The 14,440-nt window shown below is 36.4% G+C and overlaps 1 protein-coding gene and 1 pseudogene across 2 annotated transcripts in view; both read left to right on the forward strand.

Moving 5' to 3' along the window:
• The window catches only part of UBE2N (ubiquitin conjugating enzyme E2 N), a 36,243-nt gene extending 25,641 nt beyond the window's left edge, over positions 1 to 10,602 (forward strand). Inside the window, exons 2-4 of the mRNA XM_031683267.2 lie at positions 9,174 to 9,420; positions 9,608 to 9,748; positions 10,444 to 10,602. Coding sequence (XP_031539127.1) covers positions 9,174 to 9,420; positions 9,608 to 9,748; positions 10,444 to 10,484 — 429 coding nt within the window. The 3' untranslated portion in view covers positions 10,485 to 10,602. The remainder of the gene's footprint in view (positions 1 to 9,173; positions 9,421 to 9,607; positions 9,749 to 10,443) is intronic.
• On the forward strand, positions 3,042 to 3,619 carry LOC102528559 (10 kDa heat shock protein, mitochondrial pseudogene; annotated as a pseudogene). Its single transcript, XR_001460103.3, has one exon. The product of XR_001460103.3 is annotated as a 10 kDa heat shock protein, mitochondrial pseudogene (transcript).
• Positions 10,603 to 14,440: the final 3,838 nt, after the last annotated feature.

Consider the following 14,440-nt stretch of genomic DNA (forward strand, 5'->3'; position numbering starts at 1 on the left):
AGGAATAATTGAAACTGTCTTTAACTGTGATGCCAGTATTTAGAAATCTCTCAAAGAAAAACAGAGACAAAAAGATGGCCTTGTAAAGTTTGTATCTTTCCATAAAACTTTCAAGATGTCTTTATAAATAAACAAGAAATTATATGCCCTCAGTGTGGTCCTGTTATTCATATAGTGTCCCTAACTCCCACCTGTAACCTTCTCTGAGACCCTGACATTCTAAATGCATCTTTCAGAAACTGACTTTTATGTATAGTTTATACTCACAGTGAAATAAATTTAGGGTGGGAGGTGGTGCAAGAGGGTCTGTTTTATTTAGAGTTAGTTGATGCCATAATACCATGTACAAAATAAGGAATTAATAAACATTTGTTAGTAAATTCATGTTTCAAAGTCACAGGAGTGTTTTAGAGCATAATGGTTTGTGCACCATATAATAGATGGTTCCAGCTCAAAAGGGTATATATCCTTTTTTTTTTTACCATTTTTTATTGATTTATAATCATTTTACAATGCTGTGTCAAATTCCAGTGTAGAGCACAATTTTTCAGTTATACATGAACATACATATATTCATTGTCACTTTTTTTCTCTGTGAGCTACCATAAGATCTTGTGTATATTTATTTCCCTGTGCTATACAGTATAATCTTGTTTATCTGTTCTACAATTTTGAAATCCCGTCTATCCCTTCCCACCCTCCGTCCTCTTGGCAATCACAAGTTTGTATTCTGTGTCTATGAGCCTGTTTCTGTTTTTCGTGTTTATGCTTTGTTTGTTTTTTTAGATTCCACATATGAGCGATCTCATATGGTATTATTCTTTCCCTTTCTGGCTTACTTCACTTAGAATGACATTCTCCAGGAGCATCTGTGTTGCTGCAAATGGCATTATTTTATTATTTTTTATGGCTGAGTAGTATTCCATTGTGTATATATGCCACATCTTCTTTATCCAGTCATCTGTCCATGGACATTGGGGTTGTTTCTATGTCTTGGCTATTGTAAATAGTGCTGCTATGAACATTCGGGTGCAGGTGTCATCCTGAAGTAGGGTTCTTTCTGGATATATGCCCAGGAGCGGGATTTCTGGGTCATATGGTAAGTCTATTCCTAGTCTATTTTTAGATCAAATAAAGTAGATTTTTTTCTATTTCATTTATTTTAATAAGACTATACTTCTTCAGTTGACAGTCCCAAAAGAGAGGAAAAAAGTGACATTATGGCTTAATTTACCTCTCTTATGAAGTACTTCTTGATGATTATGGAGCCCCTCCTTAACTTCTGTGTGGTTTATTGTCCAGCCAAACACCTGACATTTACTGTTCATATTGTTAATTGTCTTTCTGTATACCATTGAGATTAAGAAAACAGACTCTGAAGCTACACAGGGTAGAGCCCAATAGCCTGGATTTCAAATTTGGCTCTGACATTTGCTAGCTTTTGATCATTGCTAGTTCCTTATTTTCCTCATTTGTAAAATGGGTCTGAAGACTAAATGAATTAATAATACATTTAGAGCATTAAATCAGTATTGGGCCTAGTTTGTTTTCATTCTTGAGATTTTATTGATGTACTTCATATCTGGGATCATTGCTTGATAATTGCCTAAAGTTGCTGCCCTCGTGGAATTTACAGACTACTGGTGAGTGGAGGAAAAGAAACAGACTATAGTATAACCTGATATGTTTAGTGAGGCAAAAGAATTGAGTAGTAGTAGACAAGGAAATTAAGGAATTCAGCCTAACAGTTTTTCTTGTTGTATGCACAGTTTGTTAGTAGGATTTACAGATTGTTGTCCATTCTGAGTGATTGGAATAATGTTAAGTGCCATTCCTGGGGTGGAAATTACCAACCAACCCCCACAGCAAGTATAGTAATCCTTCTCATCAGCTGTTTGTGAGAACTGAGCCTGCGTGCATTTATTCATGGATCAAGCATTTATTTAGTACTTAGCACTGTCATTTGCTAGCCTAAGTTCTCATCTTCAGATAGTTTAGGATTCAACAAGTAAACCAACAGTTACTGTGCTATTGTAACCGGAGTGGTAGTAATTAATGGATAGAAACCTGGAAGTACAGGGAAGATGCTTCCAGACTAATTAGGACCTGAGAGATAAGTTGGTCAGATATACTTAGCCTTTGCAGAGTCTCTCTTTGGCTCTCAAGTCTCCATTTGAACTTAACAGAAGTATTGATCTGGTCTTGGATTGGGAAAAAAATTAGAACAGAGAGATTTTAATTGTATTCATCCCACACTGTCTCTTGGGTATTACTCCAAGTGGAATACAAGAGTATGCTTGTGTTACTTTATCAGTCCGACTGGAAATAAATCTTTTCAACAATGTGATACCTTGGTCTAAAATCTAAGATTTAGTCCTTGGTATCCAGAGCCTTTGAAACAGTTACCTCCATTTTTCCTTCTCTGAATCTACCACCAGGAAATGAGATTTAAGTATGTGGGAGTAGAGGGAGAAAACTTAAGAATCATTATTCTCATCTGATTTTAGGATAAGCAAGTTAAAACAACTGTGAATTTGGGTAAAATAATTAACTTTTTATGAGTGTCAGTTTTTTCATTTTCAAAGGAAGAATATGTAAATAGATGATATTTTACATCCACTAGAGGGTAGTGTGGACCATAAAAAAATTACTCCTCACTGATGAGCCCTTATTATTTAATCATTCCTTATTTAAATTAATTTTTGTGCATGAAATGTTTTTTTGAAATTTCAACAAATCATTGTGACTGTAACAAAAAGTAACACTTACACTCCTGTTATTAGTGATTCAGATGCTCTGACATTACTTTTTTATAGAATTTTTTGATGGGAAAATAATGATGCTTTAAAGTTTCTCCACTAAATTTTGCTTGTAAAATTATTCTTTAAATTATAAAATTATTAATTTAAATTATTCTTAATGACTTGTAAGTAAAATCATTATACACCAAGATTTGTGTTTCACTGTCCTGTATGGTAGCAACTAGACCTTTGTGGAGATTGAGCAGTTGAAAAATGGCTAGTTCACACGTGTCCGGAGAGCTGGACTGCGGGTTTCTCCTTGGAACAGCGGCGGGAAGGGGAGAGTATGATCTGCGGGGACCAGAGTCATGCAGGACAGGCATTTAGAAAGTTTCTCCCTCTCTTTGACTGTGTATTAGTTGAAAGGAGTGCAGCCGAAACTGTAACCAAAGGAGGCATTATGCTTCCAGAAAAATCTCAAGGAAAAGTATTGCAGGCAACAGTAGTGGCTGTTGGATCAGGCTCTAAAGGAAAGGGTGGAGAGATTCAACCAGTTAGTGTGAAAGTTGAAGATAAAGTACTTCTTGCAGAATATGGAGGCACCAAAGTAGTTCTAGATGACAAGGATTATTTCTTATTTAGAGATGGTGGCATTCTTGGAAAATACATAGACTGAAATATCACCATCGAAATGGCATCACGTGAAGCTGCCCTTTCCACTGAAGTTCTGAAATCTTTCCATCATGTAAATAATTTCCACGTCTCTCTTTTATAATAAACTAATGATATCCAAACTAATGACATCTAGTGTCTCTCAAATTTAGTTTCACTGTACAGATAGAAACATTTCCAAATAAAAATATATAAATGAAAAAAAAGGCTAGTTCAAGTTGATATGTGCTGTGAGTATAAATTACACACTGAATTTTGAAGACTAAGTATGAAAAAAGATTGTAAAATATATCAATAATTTTATATCAATTACCTGTTGAAATGCTATTTTGAATATATTGGGTTAAATAAAATATTAAAATTTTACCTGTTTCTTTCTACTTTGTAATGTGGCTACCAGAAAATTTATAATTACACACATGGGTCACATTATATTTCTGCTGAAATATAGCACTGCTTTAAAAGAAAAGCATTCACTGACCTTTTTCTCAAAGTGTGCCTCTAGCTGGCCTTATGATTTGTAAGGAAGCAGTATAATGAAGAAATGGAGCACAACTTTGATTCTGTTCCTAATGCCTGCTACAATACATAGGGTCAGTTCTACTGTATGAGTTCCTAAAATTCATTGTGTTATATATGCAAAATCATGTAAAAATCGCAGGGTTCATGGATAAAATGTTAGGTGCATTACACTCAAACATCACTGGTAACATTTTTAAATGCCTACTTATGGTATATCAAAGTCTTGTGGATGCCCTCACGTAGTTTACAATTGTATATATAATGAAAAATTGACTTGTATTAGTAATGCAAAAGGAACTCCTGTTAATGTTTTAGAATCATTTAAAGATATAATGATGGAAGTTGGAGTAGACAGAATGTAGGCATCTTTGAGGCATCCCTCGATTTTATGACTTATTTTTGTGATAATGAAATTGATAGTTATGGAATATATTCAGATCTTAAGTGAGATAAGCTGAAAGATCCACAATTGCCGTTTTGTGTTTCAGAGAATATTTTAAATGGGGGAAACCTAATTGCTGTAGATATAATGGTTTAGGGGTATATATATAGTTGGTTAATAACTGGGCCAAGTTTCTTACATGCAAATTGCCATTCTTTTTCTAAGAATACTGTTTATTATCTAAAAATTTTAGTGTACATAATTCATTAATTCATTGCCTTAAAATATGTAAGACCTTAGATTGTTTCGTAGTGCACACAAGTTATTATTGAACCTAAAAATGGGAAGAATCCTATTTAATAGAATTTAGTTGATGGAATGTCAAGTATTGTAGTTTACTGGGATGTAATTCTGGGATTTGCTCTTCGAGTCCCAGTAGCTCTATTGATGATCAGATCAATTTGATGTGTTATTTGATTCCTTTTAAAAGTATTTGTAGCATGAACTGCTGTATGCATTCTGTAAGATGAGATAGTTTCCTTGAGACCTAATCTTGTTGCCACTTAAATTCACATCCTATTTTTATATACTTCCTTTTCTACTTTTTAGTAATTAATTTCCTAAATATAGTCTACCGTACTTCCTATTCTGCATGGCTTAAACTCAGTTCTATCTGGGATTCAGTGTCAGGATTGCTTTTAAACAAATAGGATCACAAAATGCAGCTTAAGGTTTTTCCGTTTTCTTTTAAAACAAACACTGTTATTTAATAAATCTTGAGATTTGTGACTGTGCTTTGCTCTTACCTTACCTCCTTTTTGAGTTGGATATATATTTCTGTGGACTTAATGTGTGATCTCACTTGTCCTTTTACAATGTTATCTCGTTTGATTTTTCACAGCAACTCTGCAGGAGAGGTAATGTTAACTATATAGATGAGGAAGCTGAGGCTCAGCAATGTAAATTACTTTCTCACAAATATAGTTAAGCAGTGCAGTTGTAATTTGAATCAATTCCTTGTAGACTTGAAGAAATCACACTGTACTTCACTGTCTTTCTACCAAAGAATAATAGAAACTAAAACGTGTTTCACAGTTAACCACGTGTGAGTAGTAGCAAGAAGGATTTTATTTCCTACCCAAGTTTTTGCCCTTTTAGGGAAAAAAATTGACAACAATGTCTGTAGTGAGAGTTGCTCCATTTGGTTTGGATTTTATTCTTTTTCCTCCCGTTATTTATGCTGTGCGTTTGTTTTGGAAATCAGTGCTGTGTAGTCAAATAATTATGCATCTATTCATTGTCTCAAAATCCATTAAAACTTGAGAGCGTATAAAAACTATTTCACAAAGTTTTCCACACTCGAGCTTATTCTAGAATGTGTTCTGATTAAATCTTTTACTTGATCAGGCCGCATGATATGTTTCATGTGTACATTCTTTAGAAAGACTGTCTAATTTTGAGGGTGAACTGAAGATGAGGAAATTAATGTCCTATCTGTCTCTGACAATGTGTACTGAGTGATTTTGAAGCTATTTTGGGATGTGATCTTAGAGGTCTGTCTGGCAGCTTTTTATAGCTTTGAATAGAGCTGCTACTATTTTGTGTAACCAGGAGTGGTGTTCTGGGGCTCTTGGACCCCAGCTTTCTTTTCCCCCCAAGTCTCCCTCTTTATGGCTTTCTAAAAATGTGAAGACCTGGGGCAAATCAGGAGGATGGAGGTGAGGAGTCAAAATTCAAGGAATTTTACCATCCACTTCTTTTCTTCTTCCTTTATGCCTACTGTTCATCGTAATTTTCTCTGTTTTTTTTCCCCCTAAAAATGAAGACCAGTCTCTTTTGTTCTAGGTACCTGTTGGAGGACTTCCCAAGATGGGAGACTTCTTTATTGCCTCTTAAGATTTTTACTGCTCTAAAAATGTTTTACTTGGAACCTAAAGAATATTTTGCTGAAAGTAGTTTATAGCATTTCAGTTTCTTTCCCATTTGCCCTTGCATTGTCATGGTTAAAACAAAAAAGCCTAGTCTCAAATTGAAGTTAAGTACTAAAAGGCATTACTTCAAATGACTATGTGTTTAACATATTTTGGGGAAGGATTTGATTTTGTGTCTGCATCTTAGGACTATTTCAGTATGTAGCTGTGCTGACAGAGAAATCTTTTTTTAGTATATGCACTGCAGGCTGTAGAATGAAATGGTGTAAGATGTATAATTTTTCTTAAGTGAAGGCAGTGTAAGTACAATATTCTCATTCATTGTTTTTCATACCTGAAAGCTTAAATACAGCAGTGTTCTGTTTTAACTACAGATACCTATTCAGAATGTTGAAAATGTATTACTAATATATACTATGTAATATATAAAATTACACATACTATTGTATGTATATTGAATATTAACATTTTTCTAGCTAAAAATAAATTATTTATAAATAGAAATTAGATCATTTCTTCCCACACCTGAGTAGATCCTTTTGTTTTCTTCTTGCAATGTGCTCATCCTGCTTTGAGTAACACTGCTTTAATGTTAAAGGTGAAATTTCTGATAATTTATTTCTCATTCTCTGTAACATCAAATAGATTCATATTTCAAGTATTTATTGAATATCCAGGGTGCCAGTCACTGTTCCAAATGCTGAGCATATACCAGTAGATAAAGTCGTCAAATCTCTTCTGTTACTTCCATTCTGAACAAAATAAGTGAGATGTACTATGTTCAAAGGCCCCAGAGATTAAGTGCGGGGGGATAGGGGTAGAGGGAGAGGGTATGGGATAGGATGGAGAGGAGTTTGCAGTTTCAGTTATGGGGGCATCAATTGAGAAAACACATTTGAATGAAGATCTTGGGAGCCGAAGGAGTGAGCCATATAGAAAGTTGGGGGAAGAGGAGCAAGCGCAAAGCTCCTGAAGAGGGAGAATGCCTGGCAGGTTGAAGAACTACAAAGAAGCTAATCTGGCTGGAACAAAGCAGGTGGGGTTGGGGCAGGGTGGGGAAAACATAGCTCAAGATGCGTAAGAGGTAGGTGAAGTGAAGGGATCATGTAAAGCCTCTTGGGGGTGGGGGAGTGTCAGAAGCAGGGAGAACAAGTTAGTTGGCCGTTACAGTGTGCCAGGTGAGGGTTGATGGTGGCTTGAATCAGAGGTGTAACAGTGGAATCGTGAAAAGCAGTCCAGTCATGAGTAGATTTCCAAGTTCACACCAACAAAATTTGTTGATCAGGTTAGGTGGGTGGAATATGAAGGAAAAGGTGGGTCAGTTGGAAGGATGGATTTTCTGGTTAACTGAGGAAAGCTTTGGGAGAGGAGTAGGTTGAGTATGGGGAAGGTCATGCTAAATTTGGGGTGCTTATTAGACATTGAAGAGAAGATGTCAAGCAGACAGTTATGATAGAAGCATGATCCAGGGAGAGATCTGTGCAGCACATGAATTTGTGAGGCTTCAGCATGTATGGAGTATATTTAGTACGTAAATTTACTGGACTAGATGAGATCACTATGGAAGTGTGTAGGCAGAGAAGACGACCTAGGACGAACTGGCGCACTTCAGTATTGGAGTATTGTGGAGATAGGGAGGAACCAGCAAGGAGGTTGCTGCCAGACTAGTAGAAAGAGAGCCAGGAGAGTGGCTGCAGGAAGCTGGATGAAGCCTTGCAAGGAGAGGGCAGACCAGCTGGGTGAGATGTTGAATTTAAGTTAATTAAGATGAACGTTAAGCATTTGATTTACTGTGTGGGAATTATTAATGACCTCAATAAGCAGGTTAGTGGCTAGAGCCTGATTGGAGAGTTGTGCTTAAGATAGGAGAGGAGGAGAGAAATTGGATATGAGCAAGTATAGATAACTTTCCCAGAGGAGCAAAGTCATGGGGCAGTAGCTGGTGGGGGAGAGTCAGGTCAAGGTCATTTTTTCCTCTTTCTGGAAGAAATTACAGCAGGTTTGTACAGTTTGGGGAAAGATCCAATAAAGAGGGGGAAACTGGTGATTCAGGAGAGGAAAGAGATGCTAAAGCAGTGTCCTTGAGTAGGAGAGAAGGAGATAAGATCTAGAGGAGAGGTTGGCCTTAGCCTAGAGTGATAGTCATTTCATCCATAGCAACAGGAGAAAAGGCAGAGCACACGGACAGGTTGGTGTACAAGTGCTTCAGTGGGAACTTAAGGTGGTTTCTGTTTTCTCGTGAAATACAGAGCAGTGTTACCAGCCAAAAGAGAGGATGTGGATGAAGATGTTGGAGGTTTCAACAGAGAGGAAGAAGCATGTTATAATTATTTAGGAGAGGGAGAAAGATGGAAAGACAACTAATGATAAGATTGTTGGGGACCAGTAAGGGTCCCTTTGAGGTTAATTGTCAGTTTTACAGACTAATCAGCATGGTGGCTGTATATATTTCTGTAGCATTGTTTGGGTGCCCAAGCACTTGTTTTTCCTTAGTTTCATTATGTTTTTCAGAAGGGAGATTTCAATAGCTTTAAAAACTACTTTTACTTTTAAAACAGCTTGTTTTATTGGTAGAGTTTAAATAGAGCAAGTTGCCTTACTTATATGGTAATCCTAGTGTTATTTTCTTTATTTTCCTAGAGTTTAAAATTAGCTTTATTAGCCTAATTTTAGTACCAACATACTTGTAGGCACTTGTGGCTAGAATGTATATGATGTCATCAGTATTTGCAGTTGTATTAAGCTGATTGTAATTATTTAAATATTTTCTTTGAACTTTACATTTTATAAGCTAAATAAAAAAACATTGGGAGATTGGAGAGGTTCTTTTATGTCCATTTCCAAGAGGGAGGTTTTCTAAGGTTTATTTTGATGTTTACCAAAATGACATTTGTTCCACAAATGTGTTATGTTTTTCTCTTGTAGGAAACCCAGCGTTTGCTGGCAGAACCAGTTCCCGGCATTAAAGCAGAACCAGATGAGAGCAACGCCCGTTATTTTCATGTGGTCATTGCTGGCCCCCAGGATTCCCCCTTTGAGGGAGGGACTTTTAAACTTGAACTATTCCTTCCAGAAGAATACCCAATGGCAGCCCCTAAAGTACGTTTCATGACCAAAATTTATCATCCTAATGTAGACAAGTTGGGAAGAATATGTTTAGATATTTTGAAAGGTAAGTGTTATCTTTATTGTCATGTATGCTATTAAGACCTCCTTTTTCTCTTAAGCATTCCATGTTAAGAATCTGAACATTGTAGTCTTACCTTATATAAAGACCACAGAAGTCTGTGGGAGGGAGATACAGCAGTTCTGGGGCTGTTTTTTCATGCTTGATCATTCTGGGCCTGTTGCCTTCATAGATAAGTGGTCCCCAGCACTGCAGATCCGCACAGTTCTGCTATCGATCCAGGCTTTGTTAAGTGCTCCCAATCCAGATGATCCATTAGCAAATGATGTAGCGGAGCAGTGGAAGACCAATGAAGCCCAAGCCATAGAAACAGGTATTTAATATCCATTCTCCTTCACACCACCTACACTTTTAAAAACAAACTTGTACTACTTTTTAAAAGACTTCTTTTAGGGTCTCAACAAGAAAAAAAAATATACTAAAGGGAAAAAATCTAATCCTCCTTATAGTATATAAATACCTCTTATCAAAAGGTGTTCAACTTCGTCTTATGGCCTGCTATGTGACCCCCAAATTTAAAGACAACCTATAATTGGGAGATCTTGGACTCTTGTATAAACTATGCACGATTTAAACAAATACCTGAGTGCCATTCATCTAGCAATACGTAAGGGTAGTGGAAAACTTATTAGACTCTTGAGCTGTTTTGGCAGTTTGATTAAATCAAATGTGCACCAGTTTATAGCTAGGGAGTTTGAAATGAGTAAGCTTTTTCCTGCTACAGATTTTAACAAAATTAATGGGGGAGCATTATATATCTAGAAATGAAGGAGACAGCTCTTGTCATCCTGTTAATTTTATGGAACTTCTAAATTCCATTGTAGTGTTTTGGTAGTGAGATATACAGTCTTTCTGCCCTAATCCAGATTAGAGAAAATAGTATGAATTTAAGAGATTACAGCATGCTATTTCCACAATTAATTTAGTAGTGTTTACTTTTTATAGAGTTTGGAAAGAAACATACTGAACTAAGTAAAGTAATAACTGCATGTTTGTTTTTATCTGCAGCTAGAGCATGGACTAGGCTATATGCCATGAATAATATTTAAATCGATCTGATCATCAAGTGTGCATCACTTCTCCTGTTCTGCCAAGACTTCTTCCTTTTTTGTTTGCATTTAATGGACACAGTCTTAGAAACATTACAGAATAAAAAAAAAGCCCAGACATCTTCAGTCCTTTGGTGATTAAATGCACATTAGCAAATCTGTCTTGTCCTGATTCACTGTTGTAAAGCATGAGCAGAGGCTAGAAGTATCATCTGGATTGTTGTGAAACGTTTAAAAGCAGTGGCCCTTCTCTGCTTTTATTCATTTCCCCCATCATGGTTTAAGTATAAAGCACTGTGAATGAAGGTAGTTGTCAGGGTTAGCTGCAGGGGTGTGGGTGTTTTTCTTTATTTTATTATTTTTTTGAGGGGGGAGGTAGGTTTATTTTAATTTTAAATGGGCTCCTTTTCCCCCTTTTATGGTGATCTAATTGCATTGGTTGAAAGCAGCTAACCTCAGTTCTTTAGAATATGCTCTCTAGCCAAGTCTAACTTTATTTAGACGCCGTAGATGGACAAGCTTGATTGTTTGAACCAAAATGGGAACATTAAACAAACATCACAGCCCTCACTAATAACATTGTGACTTTGCTGTCAAGTGTAGAATCCTCCTTTCAGGAAAAAGCTTGTGACCATTTTGTATGGCTTGTCTGGAAACTTCTGTAAATCTTATGTTTTAGTAAAATATTTTTTGTTATTCTACTTTGCCTTTGTACAGTTTATTTTACTGTGTTTATTTCATTTTCCCAATGTGACAATCTTATTTAAAAATTAAAACTGATGGAACATTGTTTTGGTCTTCACCACCTGACAAATTGAATGATGAGAGGTAGATTTTGCCGGTTTCTTTTCACTGATGCAAATTTGTGTTAAGATATCACTGAGTGGAGTATTAAGCTGGCCCTGAGCATGCCTAAAGCATCAGTATCTGACCTTTTTTTGCCTCCTAGAAATTTGAAATAAATGTGTTTGTGTTGTCTGGTTAGTTAGGCAATCATCAGTATCTTGCCACGATGTTTAAATATTGTGCAGGAGAGTCACAGCCAACAGTTGTGATTGGCTTTGTGTAGGACTTTCACATGTGCCACATTTGTGTCTGGCATTTTGAGTTATGACCTTTCTCTTAGTTCTTGTCTCAGAACCTCATATGTGATCCCTGCTGTGTGTTATTAGGAAACACCAATCTGATAATCATTTGGGGTTTGCTGAGGCAGTTATAAGTCTTCCTTATAGACCTGATGAGCAGATCTCAAGCAGTCAGCTTGCATAAGTGTCATCAGAAAGGTTTCTTCCTTTGAGAGCATCAAATCTTCAGTTAATGATTTTTTACTGTCATCCATCTAATATTTGCTACAGGAGCTCCTTTTATTCTTTAATTTGATATTCAGCAGTTTTTTCTGCATTGACAGAGTTCCTCTTCCCACAGAACTGCTCTTTCCCACCCCTCCATATCCAATTCCTCATTCTTGTTATTTTTAAGATATAAATGTAGCCAGTCATAAGTATGTAAATATTAACCTGTGGGTTGGAACCTTTGTCTCTTGCAGTTTAAGGTAATGGATATTGTAGCCCATCTGAATTTTCCCTACTCTTATTCTCGTAACTTCTGGAGTTTCTTCAGAATGTGATGTATTTTATTGTGCTCCTATGTAAGATGAAGAATTATCTATTAAAATTACATTTTCAACATACGAAAGTTTTTGATGACTGGTAACTGGTACCCTTCCAAATAAATTCATTGCTTGGAAACAGATGTTACTTTTAATTCAGAATAAAATTGTTCATAGCCCTAATATTGTAAATTAAAAAACTTAGAAGTTGTCATTTATAACAATTCTTGGGCTGTTTAGAGGTTACCTTGCAACTAAGGAAACTAAATCTCATTCTGGGGCCAAAATGAGTGACCACCCAAGCAGTTGAATAGAGATCAGCTTTATTCATTGGAGGTGGCACTGCTTATGATGATAGCTAGTATTACATAGTGATTTATAGTTATAAAATTCCAGATTTAAATCTATTGCTCTACAAAATTGTGTAAAATAGGACTCTTCTGTCTACTGAGTTTATGAGTCATAGAACTCCATAGAAATGGAGTAATGCACTATTTTCATTTCAAATACGTGAATTCCTAATTTCATAGCATCATGGTTTTTTCCCTTTATAATTTGGTAAGAATCTTCATTGTTTTGATGAGATGATACTTCTCTCAAACAGTGGGATGAAACAGGAGCCATTGTGTTGACAGAGCTTTCTTAGGATTTAAGGGGCTCTGGGAGAGGTCAAGGTAGAATTTGAAAACTGGCAGCTACATCTGGCTTTGGGGCCTGTTTTCCTTGGCCCACACAGTGTGGTTGGTTAAAACATTATGAATTCAATGACAAAATTTAAAAAAATCGGGAGAGTCACATGAAAATTTAGAATCTGGTAACTTCAGTGATCTTAAATATCTGGCACTGCAGACATGGCCTGCCTTTGTGCAGGGTATCTGCTGGGAGGAGCTATGTAGCAGCCATTCTAAGAAGAGCTGGTTATTCTTCTCTAATCCAGTGACTCTCCAGTTGTTTAGAGCCCCCTGCCAGCCCATGTGCTCCTTTTTGTAGTTCTGTTCCCATGTAAGCCTTTGACTTTGTAACTCCTAAGCTTATGGACAGTTGTTCATCAAATAAAAGTGCTTGATATATGCCCAACACTGTACTGCTTGTTGGGGATGATTAGGTGAATGAGACTGGCATGGGACTTTCCCTTGTGGACCTTTTAATCTCATGGGGAGGGGTTGTGAACAAAGAGCAGCTGCATCTCTGAGGGAGATGGGAAGTAAGTGCTTGGGAGGGGCTGCTCCCCTAGATTCAAACCAGATGCACACCTCCGGACAGGGGAACAGCATGTGCAAAGCCCTGGGAGAGGTAAAGAATCTGAATACATTGATAAGTGGCTTGAAAATCAACTCTGCCCATTCAGGAACTTCTCTGAAATCCTGAGCTGATAACAGGACTTTATGTTTTTATGTGACTCTTAAATTTTGTTGTCTACTTTGTTGTGATTTGCTTCCACACTAGTTATTCTTGGTCCTCTCAGAGGCTGCCTAATGAGATCTTAGATTTGAAATATGTAGAACTTAAACCCTGCTCTAGACTAAGAACATACTTTAATACAAAATTTCAGAAGCATTTAAAAATACAGATCAATACATAAAAGCCATAGGTGCTGTGGTTTAGCACTATTGAAGGAAGAGTGTAGGGAGGGAAACCTGGTATTCTATAAAACGTTATAAACACAGTTTTAGCTAAGTGGTTGTCATAGGAATGATAGGAATTGGCTTTATTTTTGTATTCGATGGTTCAGGAATCTTTTGGCTACTTACTCTAGCCACATCATTTTTTGTTAGTTGCAGTATCAAAGATGGTTTAAAACTACAGCCTTATCTACAAAAGCTGGCCAAAAAAAAAAGAAAGAAAGAAAGAAAAAAAGATAAAATGCCATAATTATAGGGCAGCTAATTCAACAGTCTATTTAATAAAAGTGTAATATTTCATTGGAATAATGTATTTTGGGGCTGGGACTACATTTCATTTAGCTGTTTAGCATGCTGCTTAGTTTAAGGAATTATATCAGGGGTTTATTTTTTAAATGACTTAATGATCACAAAAGCAAAACATGTTGAATGTAATAACTTGAAAGAAATATTAAGAATAAAAATCTGTACTCCACTACCCAGACTGGTGATACTTTGTTTCCTTAACTATTACCCACTCTGCATTAATTTCCATTTTTATCATTGTGGTTGGAAATTGGGAGGATTTGTTCCATGAGTTGGCTTTGCTACAGCTTTATGTTACAAATTCGGCAAGTTCCCATTGGATGCAAAACTGGGAGTTGAACTAAAATTTTTCCTGTTAAGTATAGAACTCAATATAAAGAGCCTGGGTCCTCTCTCCCTGCAGTTTCATCTTTGCGGTG

The sequence above is a fragment of the Vicugna pacos genome, chromosome 12 (genome assembly GCF_048564905.1).
Source record: "Vicugna pacos chromosome 12, VicPac4, whole genome shotgun sequence".
NCBI classification, from domain to species: Eukaryota; Metazoa; Chordata; class Mammalia; order Artiodactyla; family Camelidae; genus Vicugna; species Vicugna pacos.